General features: G+C 34.5%; 1 protein-coding gene across 3 annotated transcripts in view; it reads right to left on the reverse strand.

Annotated features, from left to right (window-relative positions):
* Positions 1-530: 530 nt before the first annotated feature.
* The window catches only part of GTF2A1 (general transcription factor IIA subunit 1), a 43338-nt gene continuing 29744 nt past the window's right edge, over positions 531-14124 (reverse strand). For all 3 annotated transcript variants that reach the window (XM_045901338.3, XM_054513826.2, XM_045901339.3), the window contains exons 8-9: positions 11856-11945; positions 531-2988 (exon numbers count right to left, since the gene is read on the reverse strand). In XM_045901338.3, the coding sequence (XP_045757294.1) occupies positions 2881-2988; positions 11856-11945 (198 nt within the window). In that variant the 3' untranslated portion in view covers positions 531-2880. The remainder of the gene's footprint in view (positions 2989-11855; positions 11946-14124) is intronic.

The raw sequence follows: 14124 nt of genomic DNA on the forward strand, positions 1-14124 counted from the left end.
ATCCCCCTCATACAACAGACATTTTACTCTAGAAACTAATTGCACATTAAAGTTGTTTTAGCCCAATGTGGCTCTCCACAGAAATTAAATGTGCTCTCAGGCAATTCAAATGGTCTGATACTCCAAAGGACCACCAAAAAAAGAGTACATATACTGAAAGGCACACATTTCCACACTTTACCTAGTAATTTTGTGTAAATTTTCCTTTTTTTTTTTTTTGTAGTAAAAGGTGCCATCACCATCTGTGCAAATCTAAACAAATCCTCTTCTGAAACCTTTACTTATTTTCATAATACCAAGTCTGAACTATTTTCCCTCTTTGAATAAACATGTTATTTTCATTTTAAAATTCTGAAAGTGGGAATCCTTGCCTTTTCAAAGGAATGACAGTTTATGGAACCTAATGAAATGATTTGTTAAATACAATGTAAAAGCATGATTAAGAATTCAAGTACAGTAAAAGATAAGCAAGTGGCATTCTTATAGCAAGCCACTGTAATAAAACCAAAACATTCTATTTGATTAAAAAGGAACACGATGCAGTAATACATAAGAGCACAATTTGGTATGCAGTGTTGTTTGGACCGGCTTTCAGAATTTTAACAGGTAAAAGAAAAGCATTTGCCAAGTATGCCATAATTAATATGCAATACACAGGTGCAAATACAAATGGTTATTTCCTGCTTCAAAATAACCCTAGTGAGTCACTCTGAAAGCGGTGGTTGTTCATATTTGAAAATAACATTATAAAAACAGGCCAGTATACAATTCTACTATGAATACAAATGTTTGTCTACATAGAGGGCCCAAAACACGAACTGTATATCCTATAGTAATCCAAGGTTCAGTAGCAGAAGAACTACGATATAGCCAAAGGGGTTCAATCAACATTGCAGCACTGCTAAACTTTTATAGGTAGTTCAGGTCGTTGACTTCTTCACTGGGTAAATATAAACCTATTAGCAACTATACTGAAGGACAACTGAACAACAGGACTTCCTTGATTTCACTCCCTCCCTTCTCTTCTCCCAGATTCATTAACAAAAACAAACAGAAAAACCTGTGTGTGCTTTGAGAGTAGTGGGGTAAACAAATAAACCTCCCCTCCAAAAAAACTAAATTAATATAGTAAAAATTAAAACCGTATTACCAGTTAATGGTATCTGAATAGAACCTAACTACTAGCATGCTAGAAACCATCATTTACACCAAAGTTCAGAACATAAGTTAAAGGGACCAAGTTGGTACGTGGGGTGGGAAGTAGGCAAAAAAAAAAAAAAAAGAATTGATTAGCCTTTTTAGATTTGTGTTAAAAAAACATATAATAGCTCACAGTTTTTCTTTGCAATGTAAAGTGTTAATATGTTATTTCTGGAAACACACAAAGGCAAATAAAAAGAAGACAAAAATGGAAGACTTAAAAAAAAAATCAATATACAAGTAACTTAAACCATGTGAATTTTGTCAAGATAGACCATGAAAAAGAATTAGTTGTAAGAAAACATAGATGAAGACAAATGTTCCTACAGTTCTCCCAGGCAACTAGTTCACACAGAACATAGCATTGCCATATTGTTCTTTAGAGCCCCTTATAGAATACAGAGCTGTGCATTCTTAATATACATATTACATTTCTATTATTCTTAATATACAAGTCAAATTTTCTATGCTTTCTTCTCGATGTGCAAACTGGAGCCCATGTCTACATTATCAATGGCCTGGAAGGGCCACCAAATGAAAGAGAGGTAAATATGTACTTAGTGGCCCAACCCCCTCTAACCCCTAAATTTCTCCCTCAAATTACAAAGTTGCAATTAAAAAAATTTGTTCAATTAGAACAGTTTTTAAATTCTTTACTAGTAAACACAAGAAACTTTTATAATTACTAAACTGTTTAAAAAAAATCCAGGTCCTCACTACCTGCCCAATGCTTCAGTCAATGCACAGAATGTTATCTAAATGTCTGTTTCGCTTAAAGATTAAACATATGTATAAGCATATACTTCAGCCCAACAGGAAAAAATCTATATCTATTCTTATGTATGTAATTTCAGCTAGATGGTACCTCTGTGAAATAAAACTGTATTCCTGAGGAGGCACTCTGGGGTTTCTTTATAAGGTATGGGACTAAAAGAAACAAGTATTTTTCTGTAAGGAAACCAAAGCTGCCATTTTAATTCTGTTCAACTCAATGAGGCCCAAGTTACATTTAGTAAGTATGAAAACCTAATTAAAATAATCATTCCTGGGTCAAATTTTGCCTCCAAACTGTGTTCACTGATTACTTCCTTTAACTCTTAAACAGATATTTCATAAAGCAGGGAAGGAAGAGGTATATATTACTGAGGGAGAATAGCTAGTAAAAATATTTAAGACCTACAACGAGAGTTCTAAATTGTTTCCTTATAGAAGTGAATTAAAATTCAACACAATTCTTACCCTTTTGTAAAAAGCTCACACGCAATTTTTACCAAATATAACCACATACAATAAGCAGTTTCAGTTCAATCTATCAAAAGGGAATTTTCTTCAGTTCGTTCCAACAAGTATCTTCTGATTGAACCCAAGTTGGAGGAAGGAATATAGACAAAGCTTTACATGCTAATTACTGGTGGCAGGTACCTGTATTTAAAATCAACAATTATGGTTTTCCAAAACCCCAACCTCCCCCACCCCAACAACCCCAGGTGCTACAGTTCCATGGCTTGCCAGTTAGTAGTGTCTGTTGTCAAGGTCTCTTTGTTCCAGTAGCTTTGATTCTACTGCACTTTTCTGACATGCAGAAATTAAGTTTTGGTTGGTGTATGTCCCAAGTTTCAAACTGTCCACTTTAAATTTTTTTTAAGTTTGTTTTATTTATAAAAGAAAAGAACCAACTCTTCACCATTCTGCATCTCCAATGGCTTTGGAAAATATATAATCTCTTCCATTAAGATTCATAATACCATCCTTGAGGTGAAATTTCCATTTGTTTTTACTTCTGTGTATCTAAATAAACAAAAAAAGAATGTAAGAGATACATACAATCAAGACACAGAGGAAACAAAAAACCCATTCATACACCAAAACATCTTTCGTCTTGTACATTACTCCATTTATAAATTGTTCTTTTAATTGACAGATAATTGACATGTAACAGTAGTTACAGCTGCACAACACAATGATTCGATACTTGTATATATTACAAAATGATCATAAATAAGTCTAGTTAACACCCACCACCACATATAGCTACAAATTTTCTTCATGTGATGAGAGTTTTTTTTTTGAGAACGGAAGAGTACTTTATTGACATTAATTTCACGTTTAGAAAAAGACCCACGTCTAGCCATCTTCCAGGTGCCCAGTTTCAGAGACCCCCTTAAAACTGTAGATGTTTCAATTCCACCATTTATTTTCCTACATGCAACAAAATAAAGCAATTTACGGTTCCTTGATCTTTCTCTGCAGGAATGTGTAAGACTATCTTCTGAGCACATCGCACCAGTTAGGAAGTTCCTAACACACTGTAGACTCTCATGCAGTGACTATGATTACTTGCATCCAAATGAAGTGCCATTCTCCCCTAATGTAGATATGAAACTGTTTCAATGATACCACCACTGCTGCAAAGTCTCCAAAATTCTTGGATTTGCACCCAGAGGCTTTTCACTGTTGATAAGAGTTCCTCAATTATTCAATTAAGCTTTCACTCTCATCATGTGATGAGAATTTTTAAGATCTACTCTTTTAGCAACTTTCAAGTATGTATTCAAGTATATATGGCATTAACTACAGTCACCATGCTGTGTATCACACCCCTAGGACTTATTTATTTTATAACTTCAAGTTTATACTTTTGACCCCCTTCAAACATGTGCCCCAATCTCCACCCTCTGGCCTCTAGCAACCACCAATCTGTTCTCTGTATCTATGAGTTCAGTTTTTGTTTTGTTGTTGTTGGGTTTTTTTGCTTGGTTGTTGTAGAATCCACATACAAAAGTGAGATCATATGATATTTGTCTTTCTCTCTCATTTCACTTAGCATAATGCCTCAAGGTCCACCCACGTTATCATAAATGACAAGCTTGCTTTTTTATGGCTGAATAATATTATATCATGTGTATATAAATATATACCACATTTTCTTTATCATTCATCCACTGATGGACACTTAAGTTGCTTCCCTGTCCTTGGCTCTTGTAAATAATGCTGCAATGAACATGGGAGGGCATAAACCTTTCAGAGTTAGTGTTCTCATCTCCTTTGAATAACTATTAAGGAAGCAGAATTGCTGAATCATACGGTAGTTTTATTTTGGATTTTCAAGGAACCTCCACACAGTTTTCCATAGTGGCTATACCAATTTACATTCCTACCAAAAGTGTGTAAGGGCTCCCATTTTTCCACAACCACACATAACACTTATTATTTCTTATCTTTTTGATAACAATCATTCTAACAAGTATGAGCTGATATCTCATTGTGGTTTTGATTTGTATTTCCCTGACGAATAGTGATGTTGAGCGTCTCTTCATGTACCTGTTGGCCATTTTATGTCTTCTTTGGAAAAACGTCTATTCAGTTCTGCCCATTTTTTAAATTGAATTGCTTTTTTGCTATTGAGTTGTATGAGTTCTCCATACATTTTGGATATTAACTATCAGATATGATTTACAAATATTTTCTCTTCTGTAGGTTGCCTTTTCATTTTGTTGATGGTTTCCCTTGCTGTGAAGAAGCTTTATAGTTTAATGTAGTCCTGTTTATTTTGCTTTTGTTGCCTTTGCTTTTGGTGCCAAACCTAAAAAATTACAACCAAGACCCACGTCAAGGAGCTTACTTCCTATGTTTTCTTCTAGTTTTATGGTTTCAGATCTTACATTCAAGTCTTTAACCATTTTGAGTTGATTTTTGTGTATGTTGTAACATAGTGGTCTGGTTTCATCCTTTGCATGTGGCTGTCCAGTTTTCCCAATACCATTTATTGAAGTGATTGTCCTTTCCCCATTGTATATTCTTAGCTCCTTTGTTGTAAATGAATTGAATACATGTTTGGGTTCACTTCTGGGCTCTTTTCTGTTCCATAGATCTGCATGTCTGATTTTATGCGAATACCATACTGTTTTGATTCTTACAGCTTTGTAATATAATATAAAATCAGAAAGCACGATGCCTCTCTCTTTCTGTCTTTTGAATTTTAGAATTATCTGTTCCATTTCTGTGAAAAATGCCATTGACATTTTGATAGGGATTGCACTAAAACTGTTGAATCCGTAGATCACTTTGGGTAGCGGACACTTTAACATTAATTCTTTCAATCAATGAACACAAAATATTTTTCCATGTTTCTTCTTCAACTTCCTTCAGTGTCTTAGTTTTCACTGCACACATTTCATCTTGGTTAAATTTATATCTTGGATTTTATTCTTTTCGATGCAATAAATGGAATTAACTTCCCCTTCTGATAGTTTATTATTAGCATATAGAAATGCAACATATTTTGTATACTGATTTTGTATCTTGCAACATCACTGAATTTATTACTTCTAACAGTTTTTTGGTGGTGTCTTCAGGGTCTTCTATATATAATACTTGGTCTTCTGTAAATAGTGACAGTTTTACTTCTTCCTTTCTAATTTGGTGCTTATTTCTTTTTCTTGCCTAACTGCTCTGGCTAGAACTTCTAATACTATGTTGAAAATGGCAAGAATAAGCATTCTTGTCTTGGTCCTGATCTTAAGAGAAACGGTTTTCAGCTTTTCTCCTTTGAGTTTGTTACTTGCAGGTTTGTTATGTATGTCCTTTCTTATGTTGAGGTAGTTACGTTCCCTCTAATACCCACTTTCTTGAATTCTTATCATAAACAGATGTTGAATTCTGCCACATGCTTTTTCTGCATCTATTGAGATGACCGTATGATTTTTATCCTTATTTTGTTAATATGGTCAGTTACCACATTGATTTGTGTATGTTGAATCATCCTTGGATCCCCTGAAATAAATCCCACTTGGTACACGGTCATGGTATATGATCATCTTAATATATTGTTGAATTCAGTTTGCTAATATTTTGTTGAGGATTTTGGCATCTGTGTTCATCAGGAATACTGGCCTATAATTTTCTTTTCTTGTGGTGCCCTTGTCTGGTTTAGGTGTCCGGGTAATACTGACCTTATAAAATGAGTTTAGAAGTGTTCCCTCCTCTTCCATTTTTTGGAAAAGTTTGAGAAGGACTGGTATTAATTCTTCTTGGAAGAATTTCTTCTTTATTGTGGTAGAGTTCACCAGTAAAGCCATCTGGTTTCATGATGGTTTGTCGGAATGTTTTTGATTAGAAATTTATCCATTTCTTCTAGGCTGTCCACTTTCTTAGCATATAATAATTGTTCACAGTAGTCTTATGATTCTTTATATTTTTGTGGTATCTGTTATAACAACTCCCCTTTCACTTCTGATTTTATTTGAGTCTTAGCCTTTTTTTCTTGGTGAGTCTAACTAAAGGTTTGTCAATATATCTTTTCAAAGAACCAGCTCTTAGTTTCATTGATCTTTTCTAGTGTCTTTTTACTCTCTTATTTCCACTCTGATCTTTGTCATTTCCTCTCTTGCTACTAACTTTGGACTTCATTTGTTCTTTTTCTAGTTCTCTGAGATACAAAGTTAGGCTGAGATGTTTCTTGTTTCTTGATATAGTCATTTATCTCTATTAACTTCCCTCCTAAGAGTGCTTTTACTACATCTTGTGAGTTTTGGTATGCTATATTTCTATTTTCATTTGTCTCAAGATTTGTTTTCTCTTTTGATTTCTTCTTTCACTCAATGATTATTCAGTAGCATGCTGTTTAATGTCCAAATATTTGTGAATTTTCCAGTTTTTTTCTTGTAATTGATTTCTAGTTTCATACCATTGTGGCTGGCCAAATTGGTTTTTTGTTTTGTTTGTTTTGACAAATTGGTTTCCTTTTTTTTTTTCTACAAGATTGACTGACTGATTTGATAGAGAGAGAGAGGGCACACAAGTGAGCACAAGTAGGGAGAGCTGCAGGCAGAGGGAGAGGGAGAGGGAGAAGGAGAAGCCGGCTCCCCACAGAACAGGGAGTCCGATGTGGGGCACCATCCCAGGACCCCAGGATCATGACCTGAGCCAAAGGCAGACACTTAACCAATTAAGCCACCCAGGTACCCCCAAACTGGTTTCTTAATAAAGTTAAATTTGACAAAAAACAAACAAAAATCCTATTCACTCAGGTGAGTTTTTAAAGAAATAAATGTATCTGCAATTAGTACTATTTTACAGTTCTTAATACTTGTGTTCATTAATAATACATTTCTCTGCAAAGTATCTTATTTTTGCCAAGTTTATATATACATGTGTCCCTTTTTTCACAGGAAATTTTATACTGGCAAACTTTTAAAATAGGAATACCCTTTGTTTTCCCTGATGCTTCTAGACCACTGTTTTGCCTTTTCTCCATAACTCCTTTTATGTCTACACTATTTAACCTTCGGCTTTTTTTCATTCTTATCTAGACCACCAGGACACTATCTATCCTCAATACTGGAATCATGTTTACAACCATTCTCTTCCTCACATACAGTAACAATTTCCATATTGCTAACTCTTCTAATACTATGGTCCAACAGTATTAATATCCATACTAATATTAATATTTCTAACCTCTAATTCTACTTTAGTTATCTACAGGACACCAGGCAACTGTTTTCTCAATGGCCACCAATTATCTTCTAGTTTATCATATCAACAGCCTCTTGTTACCTGATTTATCATAATAACTTTCCAACTGATTTCCAGGCTTCACTCTCACCTTCCTTCCATCCCCTCTGCTTGACTATTTCTATTTCTAAATGACCTGGTAATAACTCACCTACCAAGCTTATTTCCTACTTCCATATTCCTCAAAGACTGTATTTCAATCAAAAGAAGTATCATTCCTTGCTCCCATTTTCACAAATTCAATTCCGATTTCAAGACCCACCTCAAAAATACTGTGTTCTCTCAAAGCGCTCCCTAATCATATCAGCTAAAAGTAGTCTCTCCTAATAATTAATTTTCAGTGTCATTCCCAAACACATTTCTAGTATCATTTCTAAGTATATACAATTACAAAGAATTTCTTCTACCAAAGTAAAACCCCTTATAGTTTTCTCCAAGACCTAACATGGAACCTTACACATAGCAGTATTTAACAAATACATCTGAGGGAATGCTGATCATCCAGTCACTTATAGATTTCAAAACCTATGTGCATCTGCAATTAAGCCAAAGGGGGAAGGGCAGTGTTCAAATTGGGCCAGACCCTGGGCACTACCGTCTTTACTTTCATTTATAGTTTTTAGTTGTTTGCAATTCATAGATTTAAGGAGAAAAGGAGTTATAAAACTTAATCAACTGAAATGACCTTTTTTCCCTTTCCCAATAAGTCCCATGCTTCATTCAATTTTCAGCTTAAGCTCCATATCTTCAGAGAAGGACCCATGGTTCTCCCTCTTCTCTGATCTAAAGGGACCTCGAAATCAAGTAGTTAAGGCTTCCATTTTCAAAAAAAGATAATCACAGCTTGGAGAGGTTCAATGATTTACCAGGAGCATTTTGTGGCAAAGATGATTCTCAAATCCAAGACATTTTTTTACTAAATCAGGCCATTTCATATAATAATCCAGAAATGCTCACTATGTATAGATATTTTCTGAGAATTCATTCATAAAATTCCATGCTCTAACCTCCCAATACAAACATTCCCATGGCATATTCTTGGCAAGCTGTTGTTCAGTTTCTGCTTGAGTATGATTAGAAGCGGGGGACAAAGAACTGCAAATTAAGTTATTCCACTCTGGGCCTGTTCTCTTATAAGTCTTTCATACTTCATCCCTTACTGAAATCTGCTTCCTCCAAACTTCCACTTACTGATCCTAGCTCTATCTTCTGGGACTTAATTAAAAAAAAAAAAAAAATCAAACAACACTTTATGTATTTGAAAACTACTCTCATGCTTTTCCTTTACATCACTGAGTTAAGTTATACACACGTTTAATATTTATCAAATTTTTCTTCTTATTACAAGAAAATACAGCAAAATAAAGTTAAAATAGCAGTTAGGGCAGAAACTCTTGTGTTAAGTGGTCTTATATTTCTGGTCTAAAAATACACTATGAGATTCAGATGTTAAACGTAACATCTTAAGATAGATAATTTGAATGTCCAACAGACATACCAAACTTCTCATGTTCAAAACTAATTACTCTCCTCACCCAAACGTGCTCCATCTTCAGCCTTTCCTATCTGAGTTGATGGCATCTCCATTCTTCCTTCTGGTTCTTCATCAAAAAATCTTGAATCATTCTTGATTCCTCTTTTTCTTTTCTACCACTTGTCAAGAAGAGTCAGAAAATCCTGCTGACTCTTCCTTCAAAACATACCCAAGATTCAGCTGCTGCTCATCACTTCCAATACTATCCCCCTAGCCTAAGTCACCATTATCTCTCACTTGGATTACTATAATATCCTTCTGTTAGTCTCCTTGTTTCAACTCTGCTTCCTCTACACAGTCCACTCTCAACAAAGAAGACAAAGTAATCTTTTTAGAATTAAAATGTAAGTGATACTACAACTGTCTATTTGAGACCTTCCAATATTTCCAATTCGCTCATAAGAGCCCATGTCCTCATAAACTTCCATACCACCTGCCCCACTTACCACTGACTTAATCTACTAACTATATCCCTTCCCCTGCATTCCCAGTCCAACCACTCTGGCCTCCATGCCACCCCTCACACAAAACAGGCAGGCTCTGTTAACCAGATAATGACAAGGCAAGGCTTTGTTCAAATGTCATCTTCTCAAAAGATCTAACAAGACTAACCTTTTAAAAAACTGTAACCTGTCCCCTTTCCTACCAATTATCCATACCAATTATCTGCTTCTAACATACCATAATAATTTATTTATTACATTTTAGCATCCGTTTCCCTTAACTAAAGTTCCCAATGGCAGGGATTGTTTTACTTTGTTTACTACTGTATCTCAACCTCCTAGTGCAGTGCCCTGGTACATCATAGACACTCTATTTGTTGAGTGAAAAAAACCTGTCTCCTTTTTTCTTTGACTCCCTATAGAGAAAGTAGTAACTATCCGAAAAGTGGGTACATAAATTGATTTCCAGCATGAACCGAGTGACTCCATCTTGAAAGACAATGGGATTACATAAGCAAGAAAGTGATGAGTAGCCAGGAAAAAGAAATTCCCCAGACAACTAAAGAAACTGATTGCATCCTCCTATATTGACAATTTGCAAAAAGCAAGTATAGAAAAACTTTGGGCTCATTTGATTCTAAAAATTAGATCTCTGTGCTCCCCTGCTAGAACCTCCAAACAAGCTCTCAAGGTCTAAAAATTAGATCTCTGTGAACTTTAAAGTGTTTATTACTCAACACACTACTTAAAGCTGTTTTCCATTTCTGTCTAAAACATTAAAACATTAAAATGTCTTAGGAGCAAAACAAACCAATTTTAACATTTAAAATATTATGTGTACAATTTGTACCAAAGGAGAATACAATACCAAACAAGAATACAATACATTCTCACAATATGAAAATACTTAGAAGTATATTCTTCAATCTAGCTAAGGTAAAGGTCTCTCTTGCCTGAATCTGACATCTTGTCACCATAAAACTGTGTTCTGGCTAATTTGGTTGCATGAGGTTTCTTTGACATTTCCTGACAATATAAGGTTTATTGGTATCTATTTTAACATTAATACTCTTCCATTACGCAAGTGTAACAAAAAATTATATTATAATGTCCCTGGTGTAAGGTTTTAAGAATGCTCACCCAAAAGTCACACAGTACAAAAGTGGATGCTCTGATAATTCTGTTTATGAATGACTTCACTGACTTTATTCTGTAATCTCACTGCAAGTAACTGGCTTGACTGTACCTCTTCACTACAAAATGATAAGATTAATTGTTTTGACACTTCCCTATAGATAGGTTTCCAAAAAGTATGGCTATTTATATGCAATAAGCACGACTACTTATAAGATTCATTTCTATAAAAGCAACACAAATGTAAGATTTTCATCATTTGTAAAGGAAATTCATGCAAGGCACAAATTTGCATGATCATAACTACAGCTCCAGTGCCTGGCACAGGCAGACACTTAGTGTTTGTTTAGTGAATGAGTATGCTTACAAACAAAAAGCCCAATTGCTTCTGTTAGGGTTTTCATCATTTGGTAAAGACCACTGTTGAAATTAAATTATAAATGCAATATAATTTGTGGATTTATTATAAATTTAATGATTATAGAAAAGAGTTTTATTCCAAATTAAATGTTTCAATAATTAACAAAATCTCAACAATAATGCCAATAACAATAACAAAAATACTTGGCAAGTAGCTTCCTTTTGAAGAATTAGGAAAACAAGAATTCAATAGCTAATTCTCACAGGCCTAGTTTAAAAATACCTAAGGCTGCCAAAAATACAGCAAAGCTAAATAATTTTAAAAATGATTTTCAGTAAAAACATATCTTTTGTTAGTTAGCAGTCCCGTTTATTGCCCTAGTTCTCGCCTTAGTAATAAAAAAAAAAAAGTGACAAAATTCAATTAAAGCCTTTTAGGTTTGGGGTAGTTGAAACTAAAGGGAAAACAGGGTTATTCTACTGGGTTATTAATGTTAAAGGACAACCCCAAAATAATCTACTAAACTATAACAATGTCTACATTCACCCTATTTATATTGAATATAAGAGGCATCCATCAGCTGCCCAAATGTTTGAACAAGGTAGAAAAGATATTTAGGGAAGAAATTACAACAAAAAAAATGTAAGTAACCTGATAAAATCCTTACCTTATCATATTGGCATACAACAACATTTTCTGTATCAAAGAGTTCCTGTCCTTCCTCATCACTCACATCATCTTCACTGTTGAGGGGCTCCTACAAATAAGAAAGAAGAGTACTTATTTATACTTCATGTATTATTAGAAAAAGGCCCTTCTAATATTCAAGGAAAAGAAATACAATGACCTTGATGTTCTCTGAGAATGAAGGTTCAGACAGAAGCATATACACACACACATATATATACACCACAAACTTATTAAGACTTTGCGAATTTTACTGAAATTCCAGTAAGAAATCAAAAATAAAAATAGTTAAGCTATATAACTTTAAAGTCTGAAAAGATGTTTATTTCCTTCATTCTTTCAGAACAGGATTACTCTCTCCAATAACTGTTTAAGATGCCTAGAAGGGGACCTAAGAAAATATGAAGGTTTAATGAGATAATGGTACTATGTACCACCAGCAGCAGCAGAGTAAAAGGGAAAACAGTGGTGAAGTTGGAGGAGGAAAAAAAGGCTATAAAACAGGCTAGGAATCTGGCTTGTCTCTGTGTGGAGGACTAAGACTCTATTTATAATACCAGCATTTCTACCATTGTGATGGTAATGGTGGAGGCTTGTAGTTTAACTAAGGCATTCAGATTAAAAGGATATATGTGGGAAGGGTGAAGTGGAAGGGGGTTCTCAGTCCCAAAGAGAATTAAAGGCCAAGATCTAACTAAAGCATAAAATGACCAACTATGTTAAATCCGACCTCAGTTATTTGAGAAGATAAAAGATATAACTCAGATTTCTAGTTAACAGAGAAAGAGAAGATAGGACAAAATAAAAGTGGAAAGGAAAATAATCGGGGCGCCTGGGTGGCTCAGTTGGTTAAGCGACTGCCTTCGGCTCAGGTCATGATCCTGGAGTCCCGGGATCGAGTCCTGCATCGGGCTCCCTGCTCAGCGGGGGGTCTGCTTCTCCCTCTGACCCTCTTCCCTCTCGTGCTCTCTGTCTCTCATTCTCTCTCTCTCAAATAAATAAATAAAATCTTTAAAAAAAAAGGAAAATAATCAAGATGATATTAAGTCTAGGCTTATACCTCACATACACGTGTGTGTGTGTGTATTCTTTAAAATAGATATCACCAATGTAAATATAAAAACAATTTATTGAGGTAAAATTCATATAACAAAATTCACCATTTTAACCATTTTAGAGTGTACAACCAGTCATACTTAGTACATAAATAATGTATGCAATTATCACCACTATCTAATTCCAGAACAATTTCATCACCTTTTACCATTAAACAGTCACTCAATCCCATCCCCACCTCTCCCCAGCCCCCCATTAATCTGTTTTCTGTCACTATGTATTTACCTCTGGATAGTTCATATAAATGCAAACATATGATATACACATGTAACAACGTGTGGTATGGTTTCTTTAACTTATAATGTGTGAGGTTCATCCATGTTGTAGCATAAACCAGTACTCTGTTCCTTTTCATGGCTAAATAATACTCCTTTGCATGGATAAATCACATTTTAATTTACCCATCCATCAATTGATAGACATTTGGGTTATTTACATCTTTTGGATTTTGTAAACAGTTTTGAATATTCATGTACAAGCTTTTATTTGAATAACAGTTTTCAATTCTCTTATACATATACTTAGAAGAGTTGCTGGGTCATACGATAATTTTATGCTTAACATTTTGAGGAACCACCAAACCCTTTTCCATAGCAGCTACACCATTTTCCATTCCCACCAGCAATGCCAAAGAGTTCCAATTTCTCCACATCCTCACCAACATCCATTTCCTTTTTTCTCTCTTTTGATTAGTCATCCTGGTAAATGTGAAGTGGTATCTCTTTGTGGTTTTGATATATGCATTACTGTAATAACTAGTGATGTTGAACATCTTTTCACATGCTTGTTGGCTACTTGTATATCCTCCTCGGAGAAATGCCTATTCAAGTCCTTTACCCACTTTGGAATAGAGTTGTTTGTTTGTTGTTGAATTTAAAAGTTTTCTATTCTGGATATTAAGCCCTTATCAGATAGAGGATTTGCAAATATTTTCTCCTATTTTATAGGCTTTTAACTTTGTGAATATTGTCCTTGGGCATACAAAAGCTTTTAATCTATTAAGTCTGTTGTTATTTTTCTTATTGCTTGTGCTTTTGGTATCATATTTAAGAAACTATTTCCAAACCCAGTGTTATGAAGCTTCTGCCCTATTTTCTTCTAAGAATTTTATAGTTTTAGGTCTTACTTTTATT

Source organism: Mirounga angustirostris, unplaced genomic scaffold, assembly GCF_029215605.1.
Source record: "Mirounga angustirostris isolate CCGP_5_RB_7025 unplaced genomic scaffold, mMirAng1.0.hap1 SCAF_9, whole genome shotgun sequence".
NCBI classification, from domain to species: Eukaryota; Metazoa; Chordata; class Mammalia; order Carnivora; family Phocidae; genus Mirounga; species Mirounga angustirostris.